General features: G+C 39.3%; 1 protein-coding gene across 1 annotated transcript; it reads left to right on the forward strand.

The window, feature by feature from the left end:
* The first annotated feature begins 298 nt into the window (after window positions 1-298).
* Window positions 299-9,813, forward strand: LOC117478950 (bile salt-activated lipase-like). The gene is made up of 11 exons (XM_034125925.1): window positions 299-436; window positions 1,753-1,900; window positions 2,196-2,315; window positions 2,721-2,918; window positions 3,602-3,732; window positions 4,552-4,659; window positions 5,942-6,056; window positions 6,505-6,691; window positions 7,661-7,864; window positions 8,765-8,968; window positions 9,526-9,813. Exons 1-11 carry the CDS (start codon window positions 368-370, stop codon window positions 9,674-9,676), a joined length of 1,635 nt encoding a protein of 544 aa, XP_033981816.1. The 5' UTR covers window positions 299-367; the 3' UTR covers window positions 9,677-9,813.
* Window positions 9,814-12,186: the final 2,373 nt, after the last annotated feature.

Consider the following 12,186-nt stretch of genomic DNA (forward strand, 5'->3'; position numbering starts at 1 on the left):
TCTTATGTGCTGAATCTCCCTTCTGAACAACACATTAACAATGACCCTTAAAAAGTAAGAAACCAAGAGAATCACAGGTTTTCCAGACAAACCTTTCCTATGAAGTCAAGGACACGTGTAGGCTGGCAGATTCAGGAGCGTAGGTGGACACACATACACCCACATCAAGGCAAGGGTCAAGGAAATAGTTTTGTTTTGAGCAATATGTTTTTTAAATGTTGAAGGGTATCCAGATAAAGTAATGATGAAAGTGTTGTGGACACAGCTGTTTAAATGCCCCCCTCCCACTGGTCGGCGTGATGTACGGGGGCGTGGTTCTGCCTTAAAAGTCCGGCAGACATCCGAAAGCAACTCACTCACCGTCAACATGATGAATATGAAGATGAAGAGTGTGGTGGCCATCGCTGTGTTTCTGGAGACGGTCTCTGCGATCTCTGTAAGTGTCACAAAAATGTTTTCTAATAACTGTGTTTAACTTCTCTGTTCAGTATCTCTACAAGTCAGTGGTTGAAGAAGTATTCAGATGCTTCAATTAAAGTGGACCTATCATGCTATATTTGAATAATATATTGTAGGGCCATACCTATATAAAACATGTCTGTGAAGTTTTCTTTTCAAAATACCAAACAGATCATGCATTTTAGCCATGCCTCATTTCGCTCTATTTGCTCTACTCCAGCCCTGTTTTTGCAAGGGCTGATTCTGTGGCAAATGAGCTGCAGCTGACCACGCCCCCCTGCAAAGGAGGGGGGCGAGGCACGAGCGTCATGTTACCATGCTGTTACCATGCTGTTACCATGCTGTTACCATGCTGTTACCATGCCACGGCAACCTCTCATTCCCCTGATAGGTGGAGAGTTGCCCATATAGGCGGAGCTCCCTGTTTCTGACATCAGAACAATTTCAAATCTGTATCAGTTTTTATCAGATCCGTTGCAGCCCCGTTTTTAGAGATTTGGGTATGGAGGAAAAAAGAGAGGGTTGTGTTTTCTGACACTTGGTGAGTTCCCTGGAACACCGGGGACACATATTCATGTAGAAAAGACGTACAAAAGTGCATTTTTTATGATAGGTCCCCTTTAAGTAAAAGTAATAGATTATTGTCAAAATACTTCATTACAATGACAAGTAAAAGTCCTGCATTCAAAATCTTACTTAAGTAAAAGTACAACAGTATTATCCGCTAAATGCACTTGAAGTATAAAAAGTAAAAGTACTCATTGTGCAGAGCCTGTATGTGTGTTTTATAATTACATTTATGTATGTGACATTTCTAGATAATATTGTTGCATCAAGTAGCATTTTGATTAACTTTTTTATAAAACATTTAAATCATTTTAGAGATGTATTTTGTTAAAAGTAGCTAAAGCTCTTAAATAAATGAAGTGGACTACAATTACATTTAATTTAACTTAAAGGGGACCTATCATGCAAAATGCACTTTTGTACGTCTTTTATACATGAATATGTGTCCCCGGTGTTCCAGGGAACTCACCTAAAATGCATGATCTGTTTGGTATTTTGAAAAAAAAAAAGTATAAATATGCCTTATATAGGTATGGTCCTACACTATATTATTCAAATATAGCATGATAGGTCCACTTTAAACTGCAATGGATTTTTCTTAAGGCCCAATGTATAGTTTCATCAGGGATCCTGAGGTCTGTTTTCATTGACTCATTGGCCTGAATCTGCTTCATTTTGTACTTCTATGTTGAATCAAACTGAATAATGTGTGTTTTCTTGCTGTAGCTCGGGTTGGTGAACACAGAGGGAGGTTTGGTTCGGGGAGAGAACATCCCTCTGGCGTCCGGACGCCACATGGACGTCTTCAGGGGGATTCCCTTTGCTGACGTCCCTGAAACTTTCATGAAACCAAAGCCTCACCCAAGCTGGGTTGGTGAGTAGACCGACTGAGATGATATTCAAATTCACTTCAGATTCAAAGGTAGCTTGTGAATTTACTCCAGGTGGAACTAAATGCTGATTTATGACTTGATTATATTTCACATCATTATTGAGCGTGTGTGTGTGTATGTATGTGTGTGTGTGTGTGTGTGTGTGTGTGTGTGTATGTGTGTGTGTGTGTGTGTGTGTGTGTGTGTGTGTGTGTGTGTGTGTGTGTGTGTGTGTGTGTGTGTGTGTGTGTGTGTGTGTGTGTGTGTGTGTGTGTGTGTGTGTGTGTGTGTCAACAGATGTTCTGGATGCCACTGCGTTTAAGGACATTTGCCTCCAGGTGCAGGTTGCCTTTAACACAACCGCAGGCAGCACGGACTGTCTGTATCTCAACATCTGGGTTCCTCACAACGGCTCAGGTAAACAAAGTGTCCTCCATATTAGATCCAATGAACAACATTAAAGGTCCCCTGTTATACTGTTTTTCATCAATATATTATAGGTCTCAGATATATACAGAACCTGTCTCTGAAGTGTTTGGCTCCAAACACCAAACAGATCATTGGGGGGGGGGGTTACCTTGGTTGCTGATTGGCTAATGGTTACACCAGCCAAAAAATCGTTATGACATCATAAAGTGGCCAAAATCTGATCAGCTCATTTCCAGACAGGTTTTTATATGGATCAGGACAAAAAGAGAGAGAATCTTGTTTCCTGAAACTTTCAGAATCTCTTTACACAGAGGGGACACATGGTGATGTATAAAAGACATGAACAAGTGGATTTTGCATAATAGGTGACCTTTAATGCTCTCTGTGTTCCAGTGTCCTCCGATATGCCGGTCATGGTCTGGATCTCTGGTGGCGCCTTCATGATTGGAAGCTCGATGGGTCTTCACACCCTGGAGCACACTCAGTTCAGCGGGCAGGAGCTGGCCGACAGAGGGAATGTGATCGTGGTTTCAATCGGATACCGTGTCGGCTCTCTGGGCTTCCTGAGCACTGGAGAACCAGAACTTGCTGGTGGGTGACAGAATTATTCAGAGCCAAATATATGGTGGCCTCCCTGCCAGAGTTGTACTCTTTAAGGACTTATACCGTGATCCAGTAGTGTAAAGTACATTTACTCAAGTACTGTACTTAATTACACTTTTGAGAGCTTTGTACTTTACTTGAGTATTTACATTTGTTGGCACTTCTACTCCACTACAGTTCAGAGGTACATGGTGTACTTTTCCTCCACTACATGTACTTAATACCTTTAGTTACTTTACAGATGTGGATGGATGATGTGAAATATAATCAAGTGTTGAATCAGACTTTAGTTCCACCTGGAGTAAATTCACAAGCTACCCTGCAGTATACAAAGTCATTCAAACTAGCTGCAGCTTTACCAGCTTTGAGAACACTTTAATGATCAATCATTATAAAACATATCATATATATTATTCTGAAATGGACCAATCTGCACAATGACTACTTTTACTGTCGCTACTTGAAGTATATTTTGATGCTGATACTTTTGTACTTTTACTTGAGTATCATTTTGAATGAAGGACTTTTACTGTAACAGAGTATTCCTACACTCTGGTACTTCTACTTGTACTCAAGTACAAGATCTGAGTACTTCTACTTTTACTCAAATTCACAATCTGAGTACTTTTCCATCTCTGCCGGGATGGAGTTAAACATTTGATTTCTCTCAGGAAACTACGGTCTTTGGGACCAGCAGGCTGCCATCGCCTGGGTGCACAGGAACATCCGCAAATTCGGAGGAGACCCCGACAACATCACAATCTTCGGGAACTCAGCAGGTGGAGCCAGTGTCAGCCTCCAGGTACTCATTGTGTGAGATGATAGATATACAGAGGTGGGAAGTAGTGGAGTACAAATACTTTGTTACTGTACTTAAGTACTTCTTTCTGCTATCAGCACTTCACTCCACTACTTATTTCTCTGACAACTTTTTACTTTGACTTCTTACATTTTGAACACAAAGACCTGTACTTTCTACTTCTTACATGTTGAACCCAAATACCTGTACTTTCTACTTCTTACATTTTAAACACAAATACCTGTACTTTCTACTTCTTACATTTTGAACACAAATACCTGTACTTTCTACTTCTTACATGTTGAACCCAAATACCTGTACTTTCTACTTCTTACATGTTGAACACAAATACCTGTACTTTCTACTTCTTACATTTTCCAAACAGGCTGGTTCCTTTAGTTTGAATGTGTGTTTGGTGGCGTGATCATTATTATTTAGAGTCATTGCGTGCCTATTGATCTGAACACGATCCGTGTATCCATCATTTCCTGGTCTTCTCTAAAGAAGAGGGACCAATGAAAACGTTGTCATGTTGCCGTTGTTCAGCATGGAAACATTCATTAGCTAACAATGACATTATTGTTCTATTAATATAAAGGGAGGTCAGGTACTCTTTAAAACAGCTGCTAGTTATGGGTACTTTTTACTGAAGTACATTTCAAAGCCCTCTTTACTTTGACTTGAGTAAAGAAGTTTAGTCAGTACTTCTACTTTCACTAAACACGAGTATCTGTGCTTCTACTTGAGTAAAGGATGTGTGTACTTTTGCCATCTCTGTAGATATATTATTTGAGATGAAATTATTTCTAACTTTCACTTCAGACTCTGAGTCCTCACAACAAAGGACTTTTCAAGAGAGCCATCTCCCAGAGCGGTGTGGCCGTCAGCCCATGGACCATCAACAAGGACCCCCGCCTGTACGCTGTGGAGGTACATCACACTTTACTCACGTGTTTTATTTCCTTGTACTGAACTTTTAGAATAGTTAAAGATGAGAATATATTTAGAAAACATTAAAGGTCCCCTATTATACTGTTTTTCATCAATATATTATAGGTCTCAGATATACACAGAACCTGTCTCTGATTGGCTGAAACACCAAACAGATCATTGCAGCATCCCATAATCCCCTCTCTTTCAGCCCTGTTTCCAAAGTGCTGATTCTCTGGCTGTTACTTTAGATGAAAACAAGGAGCCCCTCCCCACGCCCCTCTGAGAGATATTTGGTTAGAAAGAACACAATGGTGCTCTTGGAGGATATTCAGGTGATAAGGGGGGGGGGGGGGGGGGGGGGTTACCTTGGTTGCTGATTGGCTAATGGTTACACAAGACAAATAAATCGTTTTGACATCATAAAGAGAATCTTTTTTCCTGAAACTTTCAGAGTCTCTTTCCACAGAGGGGACACATGTTGATGTAGAAGAGACATGGAGAAGAGGGGACACATGTTGATGTAGAAGAGACATGAAGAAGAGGGGACACATGTTGATGTAGAAGAGACATGAAGAAGAGGGGACACATGTTGATGTAGAAGAGACATGAAGAAGAGGGGACACATGTTGATGTAGAAGAGACATGAACAAGTGGATTTTGCATAATAGGGGACCTTTAAAACAGAAAGTGTATTTAGATCTGTTCCCTATAAAGCCAGACATGATCATTTAGATTTAGGCTTGTTTCTGATGTTTCCCGACTCATTTTAGAGTCATCATTTCAGCTTTCTTTGGCCTTTTCCTCTGAGCATTGTCCAGAGTTCAGCAAGGATAAAAGATGCTCTATTAACTGCTCCCAAGCAGTCTGATGTGTCACTAACATGTCAGAAATGTTGGTCGGACATCATCGAGCATTCACAGTTGAAACAGAGCTACAGTAAGAGTTGAATCAACAGTTAGCTTTCCTCAAAGTATTCCTGCAAACTGGGCAAGTCTTGTCACAGCGACCCCAACAAATATACCACCTACTTTTATATTGTTTTATTTATTTTATAGGTCTTAAAGGGTTTTATCTTATATTATTTATTTAACAGTTTCAATAGCATTTTTAGTTTTTTTTATATATTTTAATCGTTTTACCTCTATTAGAAATATTAACTTTTTATTTACATTTCTATTGTATTATTTATTATTATTATCATTATTATTATTTGGAAACGCTATGGGGGTTTTAAAGTTGTCTGTTTCCATTCTAAAGATGATTTCTAACTTCTCCCCAGGTTGCTCTGAAGGTCAATTGTCCCACAGATGAGCACATGGCTTCCTGTTTGAAGGAGATAGATCCTGCAGCCCTAACTCTGGCGGGATCTTTCAATCTGTCCAGCTCAGCCAGTGGTAAGGACTGCTCTCCACATACAATTAGCGTTTTGAGTTTATAGATTCTGATGCTTTCTATCAGGGCAATGTAGTGGAAGAAGTCACTGTGTTGCACCCCCTCCTTCTGCATTGTTTTAATGGCATCCCAGTGAATAATATATGTATCATTTTGTATTTATCTCAATTCCCAAAATAGCCAACTGGTCCCGCCCATCCATTCTCTTAGGCATCATCTACACATCCCCAGAATGAAATCATAAACCAGTCCTTAACCATTTGCAAATCCACCTTTTGCCCTTCCTGAAATGTAAATCCTAAACATATGTCTCTGTTAAACACATATAGCATTAAAAATACAATTTAAATGAGTAAAAGGGAATCAGAAGACATAATCTATGTATATTATTTAAATGATTATATGAACATTTGACACAGCAATAAGCATCTGGTTGTATCTGCCTGTCAGAACCCATTGTCTACCACCTGGATTTATCTCCTGTCATCGACGGTGACTTCCTGCCGGATCATCCGTCCAAGTTGTTCCACAATGCGGCGGACATTGATTTCCTCGCTGGAGTCAATGACATGGACGGATACATCTACACCATTATAGATATTCCAAGAGTCAACATCGACCTGTTGCCCGTCCCTGTGTGAGTTGATGTAATTTGTTCACATTAACAATTCTGGGTAAGACTTTATATTAAGTTACACAAATTCACCATTAACTAGTTGTTAATTAACATGCATATTAGCAGTATATTGGCTCTTTATTAGTCATTATAAAACACTTATTAATGCCTTATTCTACATGACCATATTCTACAAGTAACAGGCCATTAGTTGAGAGTTTTTCCTCAATAACCCTCTAATTAGTGCTTATTTATTGTACGTAAGGAAGTTGTTGCACATGAGTTTTGGTCTTAATACGCTCTGCTCAATATGGGCCTAATAAGGCAGTAGTACCACAAGAATAGTAATTCTCCCATAATAACACTTATCAAATATGATCTATTCTTATGTAAAAAGACATGAAACTATAAGTGTTAATTGTGTCTAAATAACTCAAAATTAGGTATTTCTATCTAAGAATATGTTCCCTATTTTAAAGTGAAGTCTTGTTCATAACCAATAAGCTATAGTTTGACTCTAATTGACCTGAACAGGTTCCCTATTCTGAAGTTTTCTCCTCTTCACACTTTGTAAATACTTTATAGCACACAACTACTGAAATGAACCTCCACAGTACATGAACAAAGTAGGCACACGTTGAAATATCTGTTGTATTAATGAACCACTAAAGAGAGGTTCAGACACTTCCCAAAACATGTCAAGTTTCTCCAAGGCTTCAGGACGAAGGTTATAATCACCTGACTGTCAACCATCAACAACTTCCTTACTTGCAATAAATAAGCACTAATGAGAGGGTTATTGAGGAAAAACTCTCAACTAATGGCCTATTACTTGTAGAATAAGGTCATGTAGAAAAAGGCATTAATAAGTATTTTATAATGACTAATAAAGAGCCAATATAATGCTAATATGCATGTTAATTAACAACTAGTTGATGGTTAATTTGAGTAACTTAATATTACCCAATTCTGCACTTATTTTTATTGCAGCGAGGATGTGGAGAAGCTTCTGGCTGCGTTCATGAAGGATAAGGGCGACGCTACTTTGCAGGCTGCACTTTCACTATATAACTCAACCTGGGAACCAACGCCCAGCCAGGAGAGCCTCAAGAAAACTCTCGTGGACATTGAAACAGACTTCCTCTTCCTGGCTTCTACTCAGGCTGCTCTGAAGCTTCATGCTGACAACGCAAAGTGATTATAACATCTTGCTATACAGATGCTTCCAGTTTATCTACAAGCCCTTTGATTCCACACCATGCTTTAGAATTTAAGGAACAAACCCAGGGTGTGACCTTTCAAAATTCAAGACTTTTATTGTCATGTGTGCATAGCTACAGTGTAAGACAATTACAATCTTAGGTCACAGGCTCCTCCAACGGTGTGACACAATAGAACAGATAAAATAGTGCAAGTAAATACAAATAAAATAGAATATAATAGCAATAGTACAAAATAGTCTATAAACAAGTAATTGGAATATGATATACCTTTCTATAAATGCATGGAAGTCATCGCATTAAGTAGGGGATTTTCTTTTATGAAGTTTGCTTTTTTGAAAAAGTTAAAAGTTCCTTTTAGTCTCTTGTTTTTTTTATATCTGTGGTGTAACATTTTGGCTACCTGTTTTAAAAGACAGTAAGTCTCAACTGTTTGCACTTGAGTCAGAGATTAAGTCCCAAGTCAACCCTGACAGGTTCCTTCAACAATCATAATGTCTCTTCAAGTCAAATTCAAAGTCAACTTTATTATCAATCTTTCAGTTTGTGTGTACAGAGAGATCGAAATACTGTTTCCCACAATCCCGAATACAAAAATTGAAATATATATAAAAATATGTATACAAATATGTATATCCTATACAGAATCAACAGACACATTTATACATATGCACACATTAAGACATAAATCAAAGCACAACAATCAATAAAAAATAACGGTCACTTCAATAACTTTGAGAAATGTGCATTAGTGCAAGACTGTCCATAGCACCTCATCTAATGCCATTTTTCGATGCACACATTTTGAAAACTATAATTCTTCTTCGTTGTGAACTCATTGTCATATCCCTTTTCTTCCCTTGTCTCTCCAAAGAACTGGCCGTACCTACTCCTACCTTTTCTCTGAGCCCGGCCACTTTAGCAGATCCTTCCCTAGCTGGGTGAGAGCCGACAATACGGACGATGTGCCTTACGTGTTCGGAAAGCCTTTTAGGACACCATTGATCTTTTCAGCCAGTAACCACCGGGACCTCTCTGGCTACATGATCGCCTACTGGACAAACTTCGCCAGAACAGGGTAAAAATCTTCCGATACAAGACATAGGAGCATCACAGAAATCAAACAAACCTGAATTAGATATTGAAGGCAAGGCAAGACAAGTTTATTCATATAGCACCTTTCAACACGAGGCAATTCAAAGTGCTTTACAAAAATGAAAGACATTAAGAGCATTAAGAAACATATTATAAAATGGCATTTAAAAACACTCATTTAAAAGCACATCTGAAATGTTTAGCTCTGACTCTCAATCATTGCTCACTTATTAGCAGAAATAGTTTTCTATGACCTCACTTTCTTTCTACTTTCTTTTTTTTAACTTATCCTTTAGTTATTTCAAGTGTTTCATGCTAAACGAACCCCCTTTGGAACATTTTAATCTGCAACCCAACATTCCCAAAATCCAACGGATCCTGGCCGTATTCGTGTAGCATATAAAATGAATTTGCTCCCAGACATTCATGTGGCTTGCTAGATTTGGACCCCATCTGTAACCCCAATACACGTAGGGGACTTTATTTGAAGTAGAAAACTATAACTGTCTTTATTTGATTGCTTTATATCCATCCATCCAGGGACCCCAACGAAGGAGAACTGAGCGTGCCTGCTACCTGGCCAACATTCAACAGCACTGGACAGAAGTTTGTGGAGCTCAACTCTAAGATGAACGAAAGCTATGTGGGAGAGAATATGAGAATGCCTTTCGTGGATTTATGGAACAATTAATACCCAACCTCCCCAACATCATCCCCACAATCATCCCCGAATAAAGATCACATGCATCAGCTGTGCACTTCAGTGTGGACATGACCAGTGTTCAATTATTATTGGTTCATGAAAAAATAAATGAATGGCAAATACAATTCAATTTCCTCGGTTTCATTATTTTATGTCTTGTATTGACCTTTATACATTGTAGTGCGAAAAAACAAACACATTACATGTATGGAATCTAAGCTAAGATGCTAGCCTACTAATTATTGTGCTTTTATATTAAACCACACATGACAGCATCATAAAGGAGACATTAAAGCAGTGGTTCTCAACTGGTCAGGCCTCGGGACCCACTTTTTACTTGGTCAATACATCGCGACCCAACATTTTGAAGCACTCAAATCTATTCAACAAAAAATCGTGCTGTAATATATACGCTTTTTAGAATACAATATTAATAAAAGTGAAGTACAGTGCATATATCCCTTCACAGAACTAAAGTATGCTTTAAAAAAAGGTTTAATGAGATGATGGAATCAAAGCTGAACTATATAAAAAGGCACACATGCTGAAAACCCAACCCCAGCAGGGGGGTCTGGGGGGATTCTCCCCCAGGAGATTTTTAGAAATACTAACATAAACTACGCATTCTGGTACACTCTGAGAAGAAAATAAATAAATCTATTACTACCCGATTAATATATTTTTATGCCATTGTTTGTTTTTCACTTAGTTCTGACAGCTTGCTGAGAGAAGAGTAAAGAGGAGATAGTCTGTGTGAATTACTTTACATTGTGGGTAAGGGTAGATAGCTCCCATTGTTCTGTGACCTGTCAATCATCCAACCGGGGGGTCATATTTCATTATGTGTTCATTTTTTATCTGAAGTTGTACCCATGGATGTATAAAGAATAGTTCTACCGCAGTTATTCTCCGTGGGGATTTCCGTCAACAATCTTGATTCTGATTGGCCAGAAGACTCGAAAAAACATCAGCAGAGATGTTTTATTGGGAAGATGATCACTACGTGACAGAAGTTTTCAAAACCATTTATGGTCTCCGGTACTTCCAGTCCAACGCCTACTGCATGCACAGCGTTAGAAAATCGGTCCTTCAAAATAAAAGTTTGCATTTTTCCCCAAAAAAAAAAAAAATCCAATTTTTTTTTTCGACTTTTTTTTTCTTCACTCACACATCCGCGACACACTTGAAACGGGTCCGCGACCCACTTTTGGGTCGCGACCCACCAGTTGAGAACAACTGCATTAAAGCACTACTTTGTTTGAAAAAGTGTATTATGATTGTATTTCCTCAGTTCAACAGATGGGGGAGCTATAGCACATCAGCATGGACACTACTACATTCATGGCAGCTGTTAATTTAACAAAACTCTCACAGTGGGCTAAAGACAATTACACTGCGCTAAACAGCCAAATCGACAAACAACCGAGAACTTAAATAGTATGTAATTATATCTAAAACCACACCTCTCCACACTCGTTGGTTTGGAACAGCACTTAATGTGGCGGACCCTCTGCGCGAACGCGCAAACGGAGGGGTAGTGTGTAGGGGTAGGGTGTAGGGGGCGGTTTGGGATTGGGCCTTAAAGTCCATTGCAATCCGCCAAAAACCGAGAGAAGAAGAATTGGATTAAACACCTGCAGAGGTTTCATTAAGTGTATTTACACCTATTAGCTTAGTTTTATGGGCTCAGAACAGTCTCATAATACACACATGCACACAGAAGGATTCACACTTGTATTTCATGATCCGCAAAAGGACTCACACTTGTATTTCCGGATCCACACTTGTGTTTTTCAATGCACACACAAATGTGTTCCGTTTCATATACATGTAAATAAAATCCAAATACAGAAAAAAGTTTTACATATGTATTTTTGATCCTCACATATTTGTTTTCCGTTTAAAACCGCTGCACCTACAAACACAAACCGCTTTCTGTGCATGGATCGCTGTGCATTCGTGTGTGGGTTTTTTGAGACTCCCCTGACGGTCACCCGATTCGTACTTGTAATTTTTTCTATCTATAGCCAATCAGATGTCTCCTCAATTCTAAGCCAATCACATGAGCGCGCCCCCACGAGGGTAGATTTCTTGCGTTCATGACGTAGCGCTTCATGTACGCATTTTGCGCTGTCCGGAGCTGACAGGTCCATGGAGCCTGCCTGCAGGCGCTAATCTCAGGACACTTCCACTCTCAGTACATTGCCACTTTCCGAGCAAGAAATGCACGCAAATACAAGCCTTTATATTATTAAGGTACAGTGCCACTTTCCGAACCATTAATGAATGCTTGTGTACATAAAAACGGCAGGCAAAACCGTTTTAAATGTGTGTTTCCTGTATGGCAAATACAGCTGCTTTATTTATGTCTGTATGAAGTTGTTGTGAGTGTGGAGGGAGCAGCTACAGGTTAGCTTAGCCTAATCGATCAGTGCACTACGAAGCCAGTGCTAGACAGTGAACTGTCAACGGGGGGAGCCCCGCCGGTCATTATCGGC

This window comes from Trematomus bernacchii, unplaced genomic scaffold, assembly GCF_902827165.1.
Source record: "Trematomus bernacchii unplaced genomic scaffold, fTreBer1.1, whole genome shotgun sequence".
NCBI classification, from domain to species: Eukaryota; Metazoa; Chordata; class Actinopteri; order Perciformes; family Nototheniidae; genus Trematomus; species Trematomus bernacchii.

Excerpts from the sequence above, each read along its gene's own strand:
- LOC117478950 (XM_034125925.1), top strand. The coding sequence starts at position 368 with ATGATGAATATGAAGATGAAGAGTGTGGTGGCCATCGCTGTGTTTCTG. Across the intron at positions 2,919-3,601 it reads TGGAGAACCAGAACTTGCTG|GAAACTACGGTCTTTGGGAC; the intron begins GTGGGTGACAGA and ends GATTTCTCTCAG. Across the intron at positions 4,660-5,941 it reads CCCGCCTGTACGCTGTGGAG|GTTGCTCTGAAGGTCAATTG; the intron begins GTACATCACACT and ends ACTTCTCCCCAG.